Source organism: Symphodus melops (assembly GCF_947650265.1).
Source record: "Symphodus melops genome assembly, chromosome: 13".
Classification (NCBI taxonomy): domain Eukaryota; kingdom Metazoa; phylum Chordata; class Actinopteri; order Labriformes; family Labridae; genus Symphodus; species Symphodus melops.
Window position 1 is genome coordinate 2275262 of NC_136703.1, and position 22768 is coordinate 2298029.

Consider the following 22768-nt stretch of genomic DNA (forward strand, 5'->3'; position numbering starts at 1 on the left):
ATGGATTTTTTATGGGGGACAATGAGCTTCTGCCGCAAAAACATTTGACTTCGTCACGTCGGATCTTAATATCAGTCATTTTGCGCTTCATGCACGCACCCTCATGATGGAAAACACACGGAGAAATACATATGATGTAGCTTTCAAGTTAAAGGCGATCGACCTGGCTGTCAAAGAAGCTAACAGAGCTGCTGCACGTTAAGATGACACTGACAGCGACAACAGAGACTGAGGAAGTGAGTAATGAAGTCATTCTGAGGCAGTGAATGGATGGACTTTTTCTTGTGAAATATATTACGGTCATCTTTTTCATCAGCCGTGTTACAGACACCGTCGGCTAGGCTTCGTATTGTAACAGTTCATGTTGTAAAGTCAGTAGTTGATAATGTGTTCATAATTCCGATTATGTGGAGAGTCAGTGAATGCACCAGCGCGAACGTGTTGAGTGGCTGTATGAGAGAACGCTGGGTGAGAGAGTTGGATTGTTACGGCAAGTTATGGTTTTGTTCTCCGCTGTAAACGGCGTGGTCACGGCCGACAGTGATCGGGTTATTAAAAGTTATTATTTGAACGCTCTCGTCGTCCTTTAACGTCCGTACGGACGCTACAGTATTTGCGGATGTTACCGGTAGCCTACGTCTGTGTAAATAGCTCTTGTTATAGCGTGGACACCTGCGGCTTATAATCAAGTGCGGCTTATATATGTACAAATACATTGATTTACTTATTTTTAGCCGGTGCGGCTTATATCCAGGTGCGCTCAATAGTACGGAATTTACGGTAGTTAGTTAAATCTGGTATAAAGCACGAGTGCACTGTCCCTGATGTAAATAAACTGTGAGACGGGGCCCCTCAGGGAGGCTTCCTACTGCACATTTAGGGCCGCTGCTTTGCTTTAAATTTATCAGCCTTAAAGTGGCGCCCGACTGGTCTGTGGTCCCAAGTAGTTACCTTTTCACTAGCAGCGCCTCGGCCCACGAGTCCCCTCCAGCGTCTACGTCATCTTTTTGATGTAGGCTTTTGATAGAGAGCCCCCTGGTGGCAGAATTCCCCTACCACGCGTGTAAAAGATGGGATGTGATTTCTGAGGACCCTTGTTTCTCTGAGGGACAGTTTAATTATTTTCTATGATTTAACTCTATTATCAAATAATATAAAACACCAGAAAAAAAAAAAGATTCAATCTTTATCCGTCTTGTTTCTGTGGCAAACACAGCAGCACCGAGCACAAACACGTCCAACGTGCCAAGAAGGGCTCCTCTTCAGCAGCTCCACATGTGTTTTTATTTTGTTAGGTAGAACGTCGTTTGTCATCAACAATTAGCCCGTCGTGCATGTGTGAACACTTCAGATGTTGTTGTCTTAGCTCAAAGCAGAAACAGCAGCCAAATTAAATTGAGGATGGATGTTAGGGAACCGAGAAGTGCTCAGAGATAACTGCTCGCTGCGATGCCACGTCTAGTTAACAACTCTGCAGCAGCACACTTCCCAGTAATAAATTGGATGAATCATTTTATGGCTGATGACACAGAAAGAAGACAATAACAAAAAAAAAACAAAAAAAAACTAGCTTACTGTAGTCGCCCTAAAATGCAGAAGACTGAGGGGCCATGTAAAGGTTTCCAAAGAAGATAAGTCGGCGCTCTTTGGCGAGACGCGGCTGCATCTATTTCCTGACATTCAGAAGAGATTCAGATCAATGCATATTTATGTTAATGTGTTCATAAATGAATTCACTTAAGATGAGTGGGGAAGGTAAGGATTCTTGCAGGTAAAATGAGCTCCTTTTGACCACGGCGCGACGGTTCCTCCCAGCTGGTGAGGATCCAATAAATGTGAAAAAGGTAAAGTTCAACTCATGCAGGTTCCTCCGAGGCGATTATCATCCCCCACCACACTCTGATGGCAGAAGCAGATAGACAGCCGCTGCCTTGTATGTTTACTGCCAATATTGCTTTTAAAGAGACGGCGTCCTCCGAGGCTCCTGAGGATGGCCCTGACATTTCAAGGGAACATTCTCTGAAAGGTGCCGTCTTTATTGTGATGTCTATTGAAAGTGACAACAACAGCTCCCATTTATCGGCCTCCCCCTCACTATCCAACTTTTTTTGTGGAAATGGAAGTGGGCTTCTTTGACCTGCCTTTTATTTTTTATTTCCACCTCTGATCTTGAGCAATTTATGAACATCACCTCACCTGGGGAGAATGACAATTCGCCGGCAATAACTCCAGCGAGAGGGGAGGAAAAAAAACATTCATTTCGAGCTTTTGAACAGACGTAAAATAACTGAACCAATGCATGAAAAAACAATGCATAGAAATGAGGCATTTCTGCTTACCCAAGAGAAAATGAATATACATCAAAGGAGAAATATTTGATTGGTGTTATATTGTGATCAAGCACAGCACAGATGTTTCATTTAGACCAGGGGAAAGATATTCCTGACGCTCAGGGTAGAAATCTTTGATCACCCCCGAATGATTCCCTGACAATAATTCAAAATCCCATCTTTGATTCATTAACTCCTGATTGAACTATCTGCGTTTGACAATTGGGCTTCTTGTAGGTCTCTTTAATCAGATATTGCAAATACGGCTGTGGACATCCTTGTGTCTCGATCTGGCCGGGAGAGGAGGTCTTCGTTTATACACGTGACCCCAAGTCATCTGGATGCTTGTGACCATCGCTCCCTGAATGTGAAGAGTTGTCAAGTGAAAGTCAATGGGATCAGCGGCTGGTCCCAAAATAAGGACAGAGAATCCTCCCTGAAGACAATCACAAATGTCAGCTGAAGAAAAAAAAGCCACAGAGGGGAGCTAATACTCCAAAGAAGAGCAAATGACAGTAATTTAGCTTCCGCCTCCCCTCATCACACAACAACCTCCTCGCTCTCCTCACTGTTCTTCGGCTCGTTCTGCAGCAAATAGACTCTAAAGACGAGCTCTTATCTCATCCTTTAAAGCCTCGCTGTAATTGTCCTCCTCTGCTCTAAGATGGGAGTTCACACCTCTTCCTCCACATCTCGCTCCTTTCTTTTTTTTTTTTTATGTGTCTGATGTAGTGGTGAATCACACTCAGCCATCTTTTATGCCCCCTTTAATAGACACTCACGGTAATTGCGCCGTTAACTTTGGGGACTTCTGGCACAGATTTTCGTGAAGGAGCGGTGCCGGTGTTTCGGGGACTGGATGAGATTGGATGGTGTGGCTATTTTGGGGCTGTAACTGCTTTAATGATGATATGCAGAAGAGGAAAGCTTGGTGTTGCATACAATACTTGACAGTTTCCTGTTTCATCAAAGCACATACCTGTGTTCTTTAAGAAAAAGTCATCAGAGGGTTTTTTTTTGTTTTTTTTTGGGCTGAATTCAGATGAAGCAGCTCGTCTGTGGCTTTATCAAAGACTGAAATGAAATGAATCTGCGAGGAAATATGAGGACGCAAACATTCCTGAAAGCAATGAAAGAAGCATCCAGAGCGTTCAGAGCTCATATGCGGCGGTCCCGGTCCTCCTACGTGACAGAAGCAGGTGCACGCCGCCTGGAATACCAAACAGGCTTTGATTTAAACGCCAAGTTTCTCTAAGTCAACGTGAAACGGCCAATCTGCGACCTCTGCGCCCCTGCTTTTCTGCCCCATGCCGGGGGTTAAATGGCTTCAACTCGAGGGGCAGAAAGGCAGGATGAACGTGAGGGGAGTCAGGGGGATTACTGGCAAAGCAGCCCGGGGGGGGGGAGGGCGGTTTTGCGGGCGCTTGCTGGGTGTGTAGCGGGGGAAAGCAGTGGTCGAGCACCGTAGCACGGCTGTCTGGAGTGACCCGACGCCATGGACAGTCCAGCACAGGCCAATTTCATCCTCCGCTGAGCAGGGGAGCAAAGGGGACCGGGCTGTCCTCACAGGGCCCTGTCAAGCGCCCTCTTATAGGCTGGAGATTGACACTGTTTCCCCTCAGGGGCGTCGTGTGGAGGTGTCAGTGCTGGGGGGGGGGGGGGGGGGGGGCTAAGAGGAGCAACAGGGTGGGCTGGGAGCGAAGAGGAGGAGGAGGAGGGATGTAGAGGCTGATGTCAGATAGAAACCTGCATCGATGACGAGGTCGGCAGTCAAAAGGGGGAAAGAGAAACGGATTGAAATGGATGATGGGGACAGGAAGGTTGGTTTGCCTCTCTCGCAGCACGGTGGGGTGAAGGAAGGAGTTGAGCTGCATGCTCAGGATTCGGCAGATTTGAGTTTATCCAGGTACATTTAAGTAAATGTTTGTGCAGCTCCAGAAAAAACAATGCATTTCTCTCGTTCTATCTAAAGGTTTGTGTTTGATTAATACAAAGAGTTCAAATGAATGTTTTTCATTGAGCTACTCGAACGAGCACAGAGCGTTCACTTGCCGTCAGAATTTCTTCCACGTGTCCGGTGGGAATGACAAAACACTGAGCAGCGTCGGCTCATTCCAACATTTGGCGTTGGCGTTTTGCATTTGTGTCGTGAAGTTTGTGTTTCCTTTAATTGATTGATCGTTGATGTTTTTCTCCATTGCAAAGTTTTTGGATTTATATTCAAGCCTGTGTGGAGAAGCAGAAGTCTTTAAATGTTATATTCATGGGGCACCTGTAGCCGTGTGCACCTGTCTTGCACCTTTAGTACCTTGTGGCCTCTCCCAGACGGGGCATAACATCGTGATCACTATCCAATGATGTTGTGATCTATAAACCTGTGGAGCTCTGCGGTCTGAGCGTCTGCAACACATTTTAAGTCCAAGTGTGAAAAGTAACAAAGCAGAAAGTTCTGGACACGAGTGGCGTTGTTAGTATTCAACCCGGAGTGTCGGAGCTGGCTTCTTCGAGACGTCCGATTTCCATTTCCCCTCTCACCTGTTGTATCCGGATGCAAGGAGAGGACGGGAAGTACGACGGAGAATAAAAATGAGAGAGGGTCGGAAAAAAAAAAAAAAAACCTCCTGGAGTGGAGGAATATTAAGAGAGACAGAAATCAGACTCAGAAAGTGACTAACGCCGTGTTACAACCTCTGATCTGTCTTTGTTGGCGCTCCTTGTCAGAAGTGAGAACGAGGCGTCTGTCGCCACGGCGCGGTTTAAACGCGGAGTGGCCTTTCATCTGCTTCTCATCTGACACTTAGGGAGCACTTTGAACGCCTGTTTGTCGTCGATGAGATTGTGAAAAGAAAAGAAAGGTGATGAAGAGAGAAAGAATCATGACATACGATGGATGACACACACACACACACACAGAGACACACACACACACACACACACAGAGACACACACACACACACAGAAAGGTTTTGGTTTCTAAACTTGTCGTCTTTCTCACCATGAGGAGCAGCGTTGGAGCACGTTGGACTCTACACAGGCGTTCTTTTCTTGCCCAGAAGTTTGAGTTCAACTTTCTTCGTTTCTAATTGGACGACAGCTTGGCGCAGAGACTGCACTTATTGTTCCTGCGTTCATGCCGCCATTGTGTCTGTGCAGGAAAACCACCAGCGCAACCTGTGTTCATCCATCTGCCCGAGCACTGCACAGATGGATGAAACGTTCAGCGCCGCTTTTCTTGGGTTCACTCCGGGGTTAAGAAGTCGAGCGAGAGCGTGTAAATTGGACAGCTTGAAGAGGCGGAGCTTGGAGGTGGATGTTTGAACTTTGGACGCAGCCAGCTGAGCTGTTTCTCGCTGCTTCCAGGCTTTTACTGAGCCATGCTAACCATGTCCCGACTCCCGATAACAATCAATATTTTCATCTCAAAGCGAACTTTGAAAATCTTCTTTCAGCTGGAAGAAGAAAAAAAAAAGGTTCATCTTCAAGCAACAAGTCGCTCAGCAGCTGACTCGTCTCTCGTCGTCCTCTCCTGACCAAAGATTTATTTATAAAGGTCTCTGCAGAAGAAGCTGCACGTGTGAACACAAACAGCAGTCGAACTTTGTCCTGAGTTTTTCCCCCCAGGAAGTTGGGATGAGCCGATGAATGCAGCAGGATATCGTGAGGAGAATTCCTTACTGGAGGAAGTGGTGACATTTCACACTATCCCGTCATCGGTGAATAAGCGTCGGCTTTAAACACGTGACCGCTCCGACCTCCGCACACACACCAACGACCAAGGTGCATGAAGAGGTTAAGAAGCTTGTGAAGTTTTATTAGAGCCATGTTCTTCTCTGCTGTTAGATCTATAAAGGCACATTCTGTCCTTATCGTATCTTAAAGCGGACTCATTTGCACCTTCTGCTTCTCCACATTTGTCTTTTTTACCGACTCTGCTACTTCAATATTACGGTGGAAAATTCTTGCAAAGCGCCAAACAAGAACAATTCTCGCCAAATGTTCCAAGTGGATGTAATTCGGTTCAGTTGCAAATGACCCATTTTGATGATTCGGCGCTGCGAAGCCAGCGACGGCGATAGGAAGCATTTCATGTCACATCAGCAACAAGAGTGAGATTTAGAAAAGAGAAAGTGGCTGTTAATGACGCCTATTATCTTCTCATCTTTCTGAGTGCTGCATGTGCACGCACACACACACACACACACACACACACACACAATTAATAATTCATTCCACAGAAAAAATAAATAATCATAATTCTAACGGGAATCTGTTGCATCTATATTTCATGAACAAGCAAAATATTTAAGACAAACGGGTTCATTAGTACACACGCACGCACACACACACCTACACACACACACACACACTCACACAGTCTAAACCTTCAAACTAAAGTCTACAGACGGTCTCATCCGAGGAGATCGATGCCAGCCTCATGGATCTTTGTCTCTCTCTCTCTTGAAGTGATTTTGATGCATATTCGTAAAAGGCTCATTCTCTGGCGTTCCCCCTCTGAGGGTGCCTGTTGGTAGACATGACAAACAAGATGGCGAGCGACACAAAGAGAACCGAACTAAGGACCAAAACACCTGACAGGGAGCGGCGGGTTGGCTGCGAGACAAAACACAAAAAGTATGGATGCAGAAATTCTCAACTGATTTGCACTAAGAGCCTTTTTATAAAGTAACACGGCCTTCAGAATCTGCCGTCGAGCTTTTTTTTAAATGACGGGACACACCCAGTCACTGTAGTGTCGGTTGTTGCCATGGCAACGGAAGCATCCAGAATGGTGTGTAAAGCTTTAAGTCAGGCTAAAGAGGGCGTTTCTTCTGCGGCAGGTTTTTAAGTGTGATTATTTTCTTTACAAAGTGTTCTCGATAACTTCTCATGAATGTATACGCTTCACGTCTGCACAACATTTACATATTTCCCTCGGGATTCATATAATTCAGCTCGTACAAACAAGCTGAATGGAAACTAAATTATGTCAGGTTCAACTGTGTTTTCCCCTGCGTCGACATTTCCTACTCTTTTTCCTTTCCTTTCCACTTGAACCTCTCCCATCTATCCATCCCTCCAAAGAGAGACAGGACAGTGGACAGAGTCAGGAATCAGGGAGGCTGCTGGGCCCTCGCCTGACTCACAGCACTCCTCCTCGTGTTCATCCTGGAGGAGCACAGTTTTGTTTCTCTTGGGGGGGGGGGTCTGCTTGTAGGCCGCTGTACACAGTGCAGACGGCTCACTCTTGAAGTTTAGACTTATTAAAGGAGCAGCTCTCAGACGTCGCGGTTCTCCTTGAGCACAGCAAAGTCAAAAAATTCTTCCATTAATTTTTTCTGCCTTTTTTTTTTTTTATACAACTTGTCCAACTTTCAGAGCAAACCTTCGAGGTTGTTTTAAAAAACCTTGAGCGCTGTTGAATACAGTTAGTCTTTTTTAAAAAGGACTCTTTTGAATTGATGAACAACATCAGGCCAGCTGTCTGTGGCTCTCTCTCTCCACTCGGCCGCTCCCAGCTCTGCAGCGTCGACGGTCTACACTAAAAGATGTTCTGCAGTTTCAAGTGTCCGTGAGTAAAATATTTGTTTCGATTGAATTGAACATTGAAAGTTTTTGCTGCAGCAAAAAAACAAAACAAAAACCCAAAAGGACTGAGTGCACTGGAGACATTCAGAGAGTAAAAACTAAGTAAAATCTCCACAAAGAGTTTGGTAACATTAAAGGTCAGAGTCCTTTTTTCTCACGAGCGGGGTTAATTACAACTGTTTACTTTCAGTTATTCTTGTTATCTCCGTCACACACACACACACACACACACACACACACACACACACACTCCTAAAATACGGAGATCATTTCAGGAGGACTTCTCATGAAAGCCCCGCCTCCTGTTGTTCACACATGCAGCTCACAGCGGGACACGATCCCAGACGGGCTGTCGCTCACATCCACGCTACGTGTGGTTTCAAACAATCACAAACAACATGCAGAGTGATGGCAGGTACACAGGACGGAGGTGAATCCTCCTGATTTCATCCCTCTAACGTGGACAGAACAAAGTGAAGAGAGAATCATGTTCAGTTCTGTTTATCTTGTTTCTGTGTGTTCATGTTTCCTGGTGTTGATTCTTTCCCTCGTGTGTTTTAATCATTCCTAAAGTGTTTCCTTCAGTCTTTAGTGTTTCCTTGTGTCCTTCGATGTTTTCTGTAACTTCGTTTCCTGTCTTGTGTTTTAAGGTTCCTCATTTGGTGTTTCTTTGTTCAGTTTTAAGTGTTTCCTGTTTTGTTTTGTAACGTTGGTTTAGGTTGTGTCTTCAGTGTCAGGTTTTAGATTTTCTTTCCTTTTTAGGACACAAGCTCTAATTTCTTCACTTGTTTGTTTCCTGTTCATCTCGTGGCCTGTAGATCAGATGTAGAGTCCATTTACAAGCGGCCGTGAAAGCTAAAAGAAGTTTCAGGTGATTTGTTGAATTCTGCTCAAGAGTTTCTACACAGTGTTTTCAGGCTTTTATACATCTCAAGGTCTTAAATCCCACACTTATGTTTGCTCCACTGTTACCTCTGTAAAAAAAAAAAAAAAAGAAGTGACGATTATGTGGATTGGGTGCATTGCTGTGACGGCCCTGAGCTTTCACTGCACGCTGAAAGGAAGTGTTTTAAAGTGGACTTTAACTCCCATTCGAAGAGGCGAGTGTGGCTCGCTGGCCTCGCTTCCCTTTCTGTCGTACAAAGAGAAAAAGTGTTGAGGCGGATGAAGCGGATTCTGAAAAGAAAACGGGAGGACGATGAATAAGCAGAGGAGAGGAATGGGAGATATTTGGGTGGGTGAGGAGAAGTATAGCTGCACAGAAACTCAGGGCGTAACACAAAAGAAGGAAGCGGCGAGAAGTGGACGGGGGTTTGAAAGGAAAAACTCCGGTGGAGATGAATGGGTGAGACTGAGGTGTGGCTGCATGATGGAAATGTTAGGCACCGAGGTGGGAACAGCTCGAGGCGCGTGGGGGGGGGAGAAAGATGCGTCGAGTCTGCAAGAGAAAGTTGTGAAGAAAGAATAAGAAGAGTGGAGCCTGGTGTGAAGTAATGAGGGCAACAGGGAGAGACAGATGGGACGGTGCAGAGAGGAAGAGAGGGCAGTGGGTAAATATGGAGGCGTGAAGGAGAGCGCGACGAGTAAACTCCACCAAAGCCAAATGAGTCTCTGTAATAAAGTTCATTCATACCTATATACTAGAGGGCTTACAATCTGACAAACGCGGATTCCTTCACCTTCTTTTTCTGCAGGAGAAGGCATCACACACACACACACACACACACACACACACACACACACACACACACACACACACACACACACACACACACACACACACACACACACACACACACACACACACACACACACACACACACACACACACACACACACACACACACACACACACACACACACACACACACACACACACACACCAGTCCTCCCAGTGCTCCAGCTGTCACCGCTGGGAACTCAAATGTCCTGTGAAGGTATATGTGTTGTGAAAATGTGTTGAAGATTTTTTGCACAGAGACACGATATCACCTTCTTGATGGGTCTTAAAATAGCCTCCTGTTTCATCCGTGTGTCAGCCGTCACACAGTGAACACATTAACCTGTTCATCCAAGCTGGGATTGTTTGAACGCAGATTAAGTCAATAACACAATAACACCGTCAGATCGCACCTCGCTGTATCCGTGTTTGTTGGAGACAGTACTTGTGATTATTCAGTTTACAGAAAAGGTGTAACATTGAGAGACTTCACGTGTACGGTGTTCATACCTGAAGATGTTTACTTTAACAAGATCCTGCTGCAGATAAAGTCTGTTGTTTAAAAACTCTGATGGATTTCATTTGATATTTACATGTCTGAGAATTGATGACTACTTCTGTGTCTTGTCAGGCTGCAGGGTGGTGCAGCTGTTGGAGTGATGTTGCCTCCAAGCAGCGACCTCCAGTGTTGAAAAGTGCAAAGTCCTGCAGTCCCTCGAGTGTCCACTTGAGGCTGGCTGTCTGGTACAAAACTAAATAATAAAACAAATAGTGCCGATCAGCTCTATAACTCAAACTGTACAGGAAGGATAAGAGTTATACACAATAAGGTGACAGGTGGACGAAGTATAACGCAGCCTGTCGTTAGCTTGACTCAAAGTTAGGCTGAGACAGCATTTCCAGCACGGAGACCGCTACCGCTGGGACTCCAGCGCCCCCTGCAGGGACTCCAGCGCCCCCTGCAGGGACTCCAGCGCCCCCTGCCGGGACACACAGGTGACATCACTCAGGCTTCTTCCTTTAATATTTACAGCAAGAAGCGTTCTGATTCATTTCCCCGGTGAGAGAGTTTGCATGTTCTCCTGGTGGAGTTGTGTCTTCTCTCTGGTTACTCTGGCTTCCTCCCACAGTCCGATGACACGCTCATAGGTTAATGGTGACTCAGACTTTTTCAGTCCTGTAAATGACTGGAAACCAGTCCAGGGTGAATCTGCCTCTCACATCTCAACATGAACAAAAACATCCTTTAATAGACAACATTCCCAGAGCTGCCGTGTTCGCCCTCCTCGGGTGAAGCTCAGGAGTCATTGCTGCTGTAATGCTCCAGGTTTAATCATCCAAATGTCACGAATCTGAGCGAGCGTGTTCATCTCACAGCTTCCTGATTGAAAGGAGACTTCACAGACGATAAATACTGAACCTCTGGAGGCCAAAGAACCCGAACAACATCGTGCTCCGACGTTTGAGTTTTTCTGATCGTCAAAAAGAGACGTCAGCGTTGTCTTCCTCACCTCCGTACGTCTCATCCTTTACATAATTTTCTTACAACATCCAGAACAATCAACGCAGCTTCACATCCAATAACACTTTGATGATCGGGAAGTTTTGTGTAATACCGTCTGCTCCCGACTACAACGATGGAAACAAATCTGATGCAGACACTTTCCCCATAGCACTCCCATGATTTAAATATCAAAGTCGAACTTTTTGCTTTGCACAGTCAGTTTGATGTTGGCTCCATGTTTCCCAAGGCTGAAACACTGGCCTGTGGATTCCTCTCGCTTCAAGAGACGAATGCAAACTTTTTCCTCCAAAACACCTCAGATGTGCACGCTGCTGAAAGCCGGAGATTCGCTCACAACAGGCAACCGCATCAGTGCAGAGAGCGCCTCCGACAGAGGTTGACTTTCTGCAGGAACACTAAAGAAATTGTCTGATTTTTTTTTTTTTTTTTTTTTTTTTTAACAGCTTCTTTAAGTTCAAATAATGAGATGAATGGACCTGCTTTTCTTCACCTGACTTTGGCGAGATGTTCACAGACACGCAGGGCAATTATTTTCAATAAGAATCACACGTTAAAAAAAAAAAATAGACGAATTACCCTTCACACAAGGAGTTACCATGAAAATATATATATAATATCAGGCAAAGTTTTCTTAATGAGCAGGAGGTAAAGCTGACCAGAGAGGAATTGTTTTGACACTAGTGGCCCTCTCTGACGAGGCGCCATTATTGCACATCCTTCGCTCTGACAGGGTCGGCCCAATTTGTCACTTTACGTACCAAAACATTGTTAAGAGCGCTTTGTGAGCCTCGCGAATGAGAGGGAATATTGTAATGTACATAACCTGAGCGGGAGACCTGTGGCGCAGACACACACACACACACACACACACACACACACACACACAGAAATGAAGAGCTGGAAAGGTCAATAAGATCCACCAATTACTGCCACTCATTACTCAGAGCGGAGAGAGGGAGCGGAGGGTGAGACGGTGGCTGAGAGAGGACAGCTGGTGGTGGAATGATAATAATAGTTGGATAAATAATCTGTCTTTCTCACCACATCGCACCCCCCCCTTCCCCCCCTTCCTTTCTCACTTGAATCCTTGCACGTCCTTTCCCTCCTCTCTCCCCTCTACGAAACCAGCGGAGGAGCCGCACGCCAGCATTGTCCCCACGCCACCTTTCCTCCTCTCTCATTTATTTCAATTTGTCACGCTTTGCTATCCGCCCCTCGACGCAGGGTGGAGGAGTGGAGGGTGGGGTTGGAGAGGGGGAGCGTTGGAAGGAGTGAGGAGAGATGGGCAAAGAAATTGGTATCTCCACTCTTGCCATAATGAAACATTTAGATGCGGCTGCAGCCATGCTTCTGCATTAATGGCTCTCGATGAAGGAGAGAGGGGAGCGAGCGAGCGAGGGAGGGAGGGGGGAGGGGATTGGAGGCGAAGACTTCACTCTAATAACCCTTAAATCCAGGTCAGACGAGAATACCTTCAGATAATCAGCGCTGCCACCTTTTCTTAAAGAGCGGTCATCGCGGTTCGAAAAGCTGTTACTGTCTGTGTGTGTGTGTGTGTGTGTGTGTGTTTGCTGAAAATGCTGGCGTGCGTGTCGACCCGCCCTCGCCACTCTCCGGAGAGAATCTCAGGTGTCATATATTTCCTTGACACGAATGAATATTGACATTTTTCATCTCGACTGAGATTAGACTGTTAGCAAACTTCCTTTAAATTGGTCCTGCAGTTTAAATCACAGCAGATACTCATCCAGAGATAAAGTGGAGGAGAGATTACCTGAAAATGATGATTGACTGGTTGGATCGCCGCAGCCTTCATGTACGAGAGAAGATGGAGAGTTCATCATTTCCTCCAAAAGGCAGACCTGCAGGATAAAGACAAGGAAAGATCTTCACTCCATTTCTGACATTTCATTGTAACCGTCTAGACAAGTGGGTCTCGACTGGTCGAGCCTCCGGACACAACGCCAAAACCTTCATGAACAATCATGACCCAAATTTCTGATATTTTTCATCCAATCAAACTGATATTAAGCTCATGATAAATCCACTTCACCATGTTCCTCTAACATGTGTCTCCAGTCTGTCTACAAACCCCCCAATGATGAGAAAAGTCCATCCTCTCCGTCTTCTGCCTGCTCCACTTTTCAGAAAATGTGTGCTCAAACAGGCCGTTTGGAGATTTTCCCTTCATGACATCACAAAGGGCAGTAGCCCCTCCCCCAGGTGGGTGACACTCCCACAGCTAGGTGTTTGTTCTGCCCTCTGAGTCTGCCTTCTCACCGTAAACAATAGGACATGGAGCCAGAAAGCAGCGAGTACACCCGAGCTGTTCCAGAGAGGGGGCGTGGTCAGACACAGCTCATTTACATATTTAAAGCTACAGACACAGAAACAGCCTGTTCTGAGCAGGGCTGAAATAGAGGGGTTTATAGACATGATCAAATACAGGATCAGAGTGGATTTACAACAACACACTTCACACACGTTTGGAGGAGCTCTGAGACTTATTTAGACAGGTAGAAAAGGAGGAGAATATGTGACCTTTAATTCTTTAAGAGTTTGGCATCTTGGCAGTTATTTATCTGTTTTTGTTTACTTTAAAGAAAAAGGTTATTCATGATGATCATCAGTCTGACACTTTTAAAAATGTTTTGGTTCAAACTTCTGAGTAAAAAGCTCAAATAGCTGAAACAGTAGGGTCAACTTCAAGACGAGCTTGTGTTTGTTAAAAAGAAAAGAACTTGTAATGTTGAATTTGTTTCTCCTTCTTTGAGACGGAGCTGTTTGTCTGGATGCCGTTGACAAACACTTGTATGTAAGTGACACTTCTTTTCAGTGAACTGCAGCCGAGTGTTAAACTTTCAAAAGAACTTGTCCAAATGACAGCTCGTGTCTGAAGCCTTCCCACAGATGCGAGAGGCTCTGAAACGACTGCAGCAATTTAATCAAAGCTTTCATGTTGTAATTTTTTTTTTTTAAAAAAGAGGCCATTAATGAAATATTGGCATTAATATCAGAACACAATCAAAGTCATCCGGGCGCTTTGTTCTCTTTTAAGTCTTCTTGGACGTGTCACACGAGCGTGTTTGCGATGAATCTGCCCTCAACACTTGTCACTTCAGATCAATCGGTTAATGTGTGCGCCGCCAATGCTGCCAGGCTTTTTGCTATTATTTATCTCTGGCCAGTAACCGAGTATGACACGCAGAGATAAAACCGGATTCAGACGTGCAGACACACAGCAGGCAAGATCACACGAAAGTTCACACGCTTGCAGAGGATTAAAAAACGCCCAGTCAAAGAAACCGTAGAGAAGAAATGAGTAGAAGGAGCCTTGAGGTTGTGTGGAAAGTGTCTTAAACCTGCAATCTTACTTATGACCAGCAGAGGGAGACTGGAACCCTGTAAAGTAAAACGACTCTTCTTGTGCGTAGATTTGTTACCTCGGGCAGGATTTTCTACCCTCCCTATGTCATCACTTTAAAGAGGAAGTGCCATCTTTGTTCTATTTGGATGCGAGTGTAGATGTGCATCGTCGTGTTGTGGTTGACATCTACAAAGGACAAAGTCTCTCATCTGCATCATGATGGTGTTATTCGGGTAAAGTCAAGCAGCGCTGATACTCAAGGAGCTCGTCGGCCGTCGGTCCAAGTAGAACAGAAGGTGTGCGATTGTAGTTTTTGCGTTGTGCTCAGCTCCGTCTCTACCCTTTGGTCTTTTTTTTTCTGGCCAATTCGACATATTGCACCGATGTTGGTCGACGTGAGCAGAATGTTCAGATGTTTCATTTATCTCCAGCTCTCGACACAGGTTTGGGCGCCGTGCTTTGCCGTCTGCTTGTGTGTGTGTCAGGGCTCTGAGGTTTTTACATGCCAAACATGAAAAAGGGACGATGAATGCTGATCGGAGCAAATACGATGCGTAGCATGATAAACTTTGATTTTGGATAATGACCATGTCGTTCTTTATTGTTGAGAATAACAGCAGAGGCTCCAACTTCAAAACGCTTCACTTCATCTCCTCCGAGATCCAAGAAATGCATTAAAATATTTTCATCCCAGAGCTATGGTCATGTTGTTATTGTGAACTGCACCACTGGTCAAACTGTCATCACAGCTTTGCAGCTAAATCCATTCAGTAACATCTGCATCCATACACGTATTGGCAAGGAGCACATGATCATATATTGCCATATTGGTATTTTACACACAGCCCTCATGGCCAATAGGTTCTATTAATGACATTTATAGTGTCAACCAGTTTTGATCTAACAGTGCATATCCCCTCCTCCACATTCTAAGGCTGCACAATATTGGGAAAAGCTGACAATATGTAGTTTCACGCTTTCAGGTTTTTACAGACATTTGAAACCTTTTCAACCTTTTCAAAGCTTTCTAACCTCCCCACAGAGAAATATAAAATGCAGAGATATTACAGAACACAAATAGAGGGCATGTTGTCGGTGCAGCAGCAGCGGTAACATTTCATCTTTTTTTTTTTTTTTAATCATCAAGATAAAAAGACATTTGATGTAGCCTTGAACACACTCTCTAATCGGGGAAAATCAAGCACAAAACAGACACATGATTTATGGCGACCATGACTCATCAGAAATAAAACGACACTACGGAGCATTTGTTTGAGATAAGAGCGGACTCTGAGTGAAAACCGCCATTAGGAGCGACGCCGATGCCTAAAGATTCGCCTGCATTTCTCTGCAGAATTGGCTTTTTCCCCCCCTCTCTTTTTATGAATCTCTTTTTAACTTGTCCTGCTTCTTCTTTTGTCATCCTCACACACACACACTGTGTGTAAGCTAATGGCTGCCAGAGCCCAACGACCTGCATAACTCTTCTCCGTCTGACACTGTACTGTCATATCCGGCCGAGGCTTCATTAATTCCCCATCCAAGAATCAATGACTCGCCTTTGTAACGGATTTGCAGTCTCAGGCGCTTTTCTTCTTCCCTCCTTATTCTCTCTCTCTCTCTCTCTCTCTCTCTCTCTCTCCCTCTCTCTCCCTCTCTCTCTCGTTCAACCTCAAGGGAAGAGATGTAAAGATGAGTGACAACAGGGTAATTTGAGCACGAGCTCAAACGTCCTGCAGATAGTACAGACTGTTTATTCGTATGCTTCGTGCATGTGTTTACATTAATATGGCACATGTGCAGATATGTTAAGTGCATGCATGTTCAATGGGCATGCATGCATGCATGTGTGAGTGTGTGCATGTGTTTGTTTGTGTGTTGCTGTGAATAAACGATGACATGTAGGCAAACAGTGTCGCAGCCTCCAACCCGGCACTGACAGTCTGCGTTACAGTCACTGCTCTGAGATCAGATAAGGACGGCGCTTTCCGGAAATGTCCTCGACCTTTGGGCTGAAATGTCATTTAATTTTGGATCAGATGTTGCTTTGTGTCGTCCGACTTTAATGTGTAATTGTCATGGATGGATATGGACTGGATGTCTTCCCTTAAAGCAGTGACTTTTATAGTTGTCATGTTTTGACTCTTTGTTGTTGTTTAAAAAAATATAATAATAAAAAAAATCTCTCATTTGAAGGTTTTTTTTTTTTTTTCCAAAAACTTTGACAACAAAAGCTTTTCATCTGCTGCTGTAATGATGCTGCAGAGGTCATAACAAGTCCAACCTTTTATTAAAACTCCAGTATTGATCGAAGAGCTTCTGTATTGATTCCTCAGCAGGTGGCTGAAAGCAATAGACCAAAAGCCTCTTTGAACAATAGCAGAAATAACTGATGCATTTTTATTCCCACATTCAGCCATAAAGCATTCTGAAGGCTGTTAGGCTTTGAGCACTCTGCAGACTCAATCATCTTTATACTAGTTGTAGTAATATTTATAAAGCACTTATCATCACTCAACAGTTCAACAGTGATTGTCCACTTTCTTGGCGCCTTCACAAAATCCTCATTTCAATATTCTTAATCCCAGAACCAGGACATCCGGCTAGCCAAACACTCGTGACTATTAAACATCTGATTGGGGGCAAAACTGTGTAAATAAACGTATGAGTCCAGGAGCGAATAAACTACACATCCCACAATACATTGTGATTGCAATTAGGCCCAACCACAGACTTTAAATACTAATGGCTGAAGCCCAAGTGACGACAGCCATCTGTTCCTGCAGGGGGCGCTGAAGTCTCATTTTCAGTCAAGCTAACGACAGGCTGAGAGCTGGAGCTGAGGCGGGATTTAAGCTTCCTGACAAACCATTACAACGCGTCCACCTGTCAATCATGTCAGCTACATGCTGAACTATGGATAACACCTATTGTTTTCAAAAATCAAAAAGGAGCCGATCTAAAAAAATTCACCCCCCTACAATGTGCGCCAGTGATGACAATAACTAATCAGACCTGTTTAAACATGCCGTGATTGGCAGGTAGGCAGGGATTTAGGCAGAAATGGGAAAACAGGGGGTGCAAAAAAAAATACAGGGGGTGCAAATTTTTTTCAGTGTCACTCACGGCGGCGCGGCACGCCGGAGCGGAGGTTATGTGCTCCCTAACACACTGGTTTTGAATAAGTCTCTAAATGGTGCATTCTGTTCAATAAGATGCATTGTTACACATTTAAGTTTTCCCAAGCTTGATAATGTTGATTTACTGTACAGCCCCTGGCCTGACACACCCCTTTGTCATTTGACTGCAACTCACTTGGTTCATGTTGTCTAACCCCTTTGTTGGCCCACTGCTTCTCTCTGCACTTTCTTTAAAAAACAAACAAACACATCAATTCATAATATTACATGTGTCATCCAGTAATAATAGATCCCTAGACCTTGATAAGTCAATCATCTGTCAGCATTTTCGAATGTGGCGCTGACCCGAAAAGGTGGAGCTAAACCCTGCAGTCCGTTGATTGGTTGAAAAAATCGTCACTTCCCGTGTTACGTCGGTAAACAAAACTCTGCCGTGTTTAAACCATTGACTGTAACACACAGCTGATTGTTTACGTGTGTATTTCTCCTCGCCGCTCACAGCCTTCTCTGAAACAAAGCTGGATTGAGTTCTTGTAATAAAGAGTCACATGTCAGTGACAGAGAAGATGAACTGCTGGATGTCTTTCCAGCGTTGGTTTTGTTTATGTTGCGTTTTTCTCCTTTGTTGAATTCATTAGTTAGCGGTTAGCTGTTAGCGGTTAGCTGCTATCATATGACGCTATTTACATAGCGGCTATCATCATCCGGCTGACACGCCGTCTACCATATAGGGCACAGGTGGCTGTAGAAACGTAAACGGGATCAGGTTTAAGCTTTTCAGTACCGGTATTCGGCAAACATATTCTTTGCCAGAATTAGAATGTAGCCTAATCAGATATTTAGCGCACCCGTGTAGTAAGCACGTCTATTAAATGTAGATATTTGCACGGCCTAGGTCAAGCCGTGCAATAATTTCAAGGCCGTGTTTTTTTTAAATAGGCCGTGCAAAAAGCGGTTTCGCGGTAGGCTACCTAAATCTATGCAGGTAGGGGTGGTGTCAAGGTTGGTAAAGAGCTTGTCGCTACAATTCAATTCAAAAAACTTTATTTGGAGGCACCGGTAGCGCAGTGGCAGCGCACGTTTCCTCACGTATGGAGGCTAATAGTCCTCAGGCGGGCGGCCCGGGCTCGACTCCAGCCTGATGCCTCTTTCCTGCATGTCCATCCCCTCTCCCTGATTTCCGACTATCTCCTGTCTCTATCTCTAATAAAGGCAAAAACATATCTTCAAAAAAACAAACAACTTTATTTGTCCCTTGGGGTCAATTCAAAGACACACAGAGCAGTAAATGAACGACGGTGCAGCTGTACTAAAAATCAGACCAAAGATAAAGATCAAGATGCAGGCACAAAGTTAAAATACAAAATTACAAACAGAGAAAAGAAGGTATTAAAAAAGGTTACGTTGACTGAAAGTTAGGCTGAGACAGCATTTCCAGCATGACGGCTGCTGCCGATGAGACTTCAGCGCCCCCTGCAGGAACAGAAGGCTGAGGTCACTCAGGCTTCTGTGGTATGTGGTTAAGACTCACAGTGCGTTTGTCTTTGGTTTTATTGCAGCATTTTAAAGGTTCAGTTAACACATCCATACTTTGCCTATTCTCATCCTTTGTCAACGACTGCATTCAGATTCTATAAAAAACCAGAATTACACCCGACCAGATAACGGTGCTGTCTGATTCTCCTTTAGACGGACACTGTACGGCCTGAGAGAACTGGCTCTGACCTGCATTAGAGCGTCTTCCTCTACTTTGAATGTTCCTCTGAAGTTTATGAGCTGATGATGTGAGCAGGCAGGTCGTTAATAAATCCACGCTGTTAGTTAACCATCAAACCCCTATTAGCTTCTGTCCTCACCTCCGGATCTGATTTATCTGCAACCGCCGTCTTGTCACTGTGTATCTGTAAGTAACGACGTGAAGTGATAATGAAATATCTTTTCTGGGCGCCCTCTTCAACACCTCCTCCTCTTTGTCTTCGCCCGGGTCGTCTGAGACCAGAAACCAGGAACATCAGGACTTTTCACTTATCACCTGCTGCGGGGAGGGAGACAAAAAGATAGGTCTCGTTCGACCCGTCTATTTGTCAAGAGACTCAATCAATGCGTAATTACCTCTGATGGCTATCATAAAAAAAAACAACGCCAAGAGCCCGCTCAAGGTTATCCGCCTAATTGTGTTATTTATAAATATGAAATGGTTGTAAATGCTGCTGCCACAGCGGACGCGGCGATCGTCTGATGAACATGATGTATTTCCAATGCGTAACGAGAGATCTATGTGGAGCGGTCGATGCGGCAAAGAGCTTTTCTGACCGTGGTTAATAACGCTGATAATAAAAGGTTCACGCTCGAATCTTTCTCTCAGGTAAAAACGGAGAGGCAGCTTTGACGCCTCAGCGGTTCAGTGATTCAGGATTTCTTTAATGTAAACCTCAGAAGTGCTGCTGTAAAGATCACTCAGTAAATCTTTGTGCAGCCGTCTTATTTACACAAAGTCCTCAGAAAGAAGCTTTCTTCTCCAGCTCTCGTGTGTTTCGTCTGTTCGTGTAGAGTCAATCCTCCACTGGCCTTTGATGATGTGTTCGCTGTGGTTGCTATGAAACCAGTGATGTATCAATAAAGCCTCTTTAGAGACGCTGCGAGTCCTCTTCTGCAGCTGCACTGTTCGCTGAGAAATAATCGACTGCAGCGGACGGGACGTGAAATAAATGTACTCATCCTTGGTCTGGGTTAGTGTGATCTTGACTACAACACCACTTTGTATATCCTGTCTTATGTAAAAAAAATAATAATAAAAAAATCATGTCCAATACTCGCCCGTTAATAAACCGTTTCTACGTTTATGGCCACCCAGCGTGGCGGCGAATTCCTCTCTCTACGTCAATGACAAGTGAGGACACGAGTGAATGATGCAAACCTTCCCGTGTTAAAGGTTAACACAGTGGAGGAAATGTATCCACGAGTGGGTGTGATTAAAAAAAACAAAAAAAAATCAGATCATTGCTATGGCGACCGATCACATGACATCATTCAGCGTGATGTGTTATTAAAGCTTGTTTTACTTTATTTAAAGTCAAAGTAAAAATTTCTGAAGTCGTTCTTGTAGTTCATCGACACCTCTATACAGTAAGTCAATGTGTGTGTGTGTGTGTGTGTGTGTGTGTGTGTGTGTGTGTGTGTGTGTGTGTGTGTGTGTGTGTGTGTGTGTGTGTGTGTGTGTGTGTGTGTGTGTGTGTGTGTGTGTGTGTGTGTGTGCGTGTTGGAGGGTGACGCAGAGACAGGATGAAAATACGCTGTAAGTTTCACTCCGCTGCCTCTCATCCTGTCGGCTCACTGCGAGGCCGGGTCAGCTAAGGGTCAGCCCATTTCTGATTATCCCAGATGATTGGCGGCTCTGTCTGCAGCCATGGGTGAGCGCTTCGCTGTGACATCAAGCCTTATTGGAGGAGACCTGAGTTCAGGGGCGGGGTCAGAGGTGACACAAGACCAGAGGAGGGAGATGTCGTTGCCTGTGATTGGTTTATGAGTGACAGCGGGACACAGCTAGGTGGGCAGACGAGCAGAGGGGGGACGGCGGGTCAAGGTATCCCTTGCATGTTGTATTGGATTAGTTGCCTTGGCGATGGATGTAAGGTTAGTTTAAATGAGAATTAGCATCAGACTCATCATCAATTTGTCGACATGGAAGGACGCTCTGACAGGCAAACAGCCACGATGTGCCGCCTCAAAGTCGACACGGTATATAGACATATTATCACCGTGGATGACGGAGGGTGGCGAATGAAAAGAAGACCTCAGTGTGTGCAGATTTGGACATCGTCACACTGTCAGCGGCACAATTTGAAAAGTGAAAACAACAATTTGAAGTGTCGACATTTTTTTTTTTTTAGCTTTTATGAGTTTTACCGTAAATCCAGAGATTTTAAAACCTGGTTTCCTCTCAAAAGTTGACTGCGTCTTCCACACCGATGAGTGTTCTCCTTATCACTGGATTACAGACACAAGCCGGCCCCGACTCAAACTGCGTCTGAAGCCCAGAGCACTTTGATTCCTGAGATCACAGGACAAGTAAGAGATCATGCAACACAACAGTGCTAGAAGAAAACAGCAAACAAGGTTGATAACGTTGGAATGGTGTGTGTGTGTGTGTGTGTGTGTGTGTGTGTGTGTGTGTGTGTGTGTGTGTGTGTGTGTGTGTGTGTGTGTGTGTGTGTGTGTGTGTGTGTGTGTGTGTGTGTGTGTGTGTGTGTGTGTGTGTGTGGGGGGGGATGGATACACGGGGATGGATCAATCCATCCCTCTGTCTCTCTTCAGCTTTGACGCGTGCTGGACTCAGGCTTTGTCAATATTAGACTCTGGAATCAATTTTCGGGGAGCAGCGGGGAGATCAACCGGGACGCCTCCGAGACGTGCTGCAGCACATCCTGTGGAGACCGAGGGACGGACAGAACAGAACATGTATGTGTCCTGTATGTGAACATGCATGTGTCCTGAGACAACCCATCCTCATAAGGCTGTAATAACAAAAAGTCTTTCAATTAAAAAGTGTTTCCTGTGATGCAGGTTATTTGAGCTCCAGGTACTTCACTGACACACAGTATGAACATAAAAACAGAAACTGCAGAGGCAATAATACGAGCCGTTGCTCAGAGTTTCTCCCAGGTAAATCTGTGAGGGTTAAAAATGTGTATTTAACAGTCGCCGATCTCGGGATGTATCAGAGCTTATATAACCTGCTAATACATTGGAAGGTGTAATGAAGCTCCTCGCACTTCCTGAGACACAAACAAGCCGCGCAGCTGCCTCTTCTTATTCCACTCCCCCTCTCGCGCCGTTAACTGCTGCTCTCAATTCATCCTCCCTTTTCTTAATCATTCCTGCACTTCAGCCCTCCTTTGATACGCCGCCTCAGATCTCCACCTCCGCCCACGCTGCTCATCTTTAAAGCCTTCATCCTCAGGTTCTCCTCTCTCCGGGTCTCTGCTCAGACTTAGCTCCTTTTTTCTCTCTCTCTCTCTCTCTCTCTCTCCGCCTCCATCCTCCTCTCTCTCTCCTCCCGTCCATCTTCGTCTCTGCACACTTTTCTCTCTCTGCCCTCTC

At 45.1% G+C, this 22768-nt stretch overlaps 1 protein-coding gene across 13 annotated transcripts in view; it reads right to left on the bottom strand.

Moving 5' to 3' along the window:
- LOC306833650 (uncharacterized protein) overlaps positions 1-22768 on the bottom strand; it is a 152653-nt gene that overhangs the window by 47369 nt on the left and 82516 nt on the right. For 6 of the 13 annotated variants that reach the window (XR_013780393.1, XM_079359054.1, XM_079359057.1 and 3 more), the window contains exon 5: positions 12936-13023. Coding sequence is in view for 7 of the 13 variants with exons in the window: in XM_079359054.1 (XP_079215180.1) it covers positions 12936-13023 (88 nt within the window). In the remaining 6 variants the exon portion in view is untranslated. Of the gene's footprint in view, positions 1-951; positions 1674-10251; positions 10374-10947; positions 11546-12935; positions 13024-22768 lie in introns of those variants that run through there. The other 7 variants (XR_013780392.1, XR_013780395.1, XR_013780396.1 and 4 more) reach the window with 3 other exon arrangements.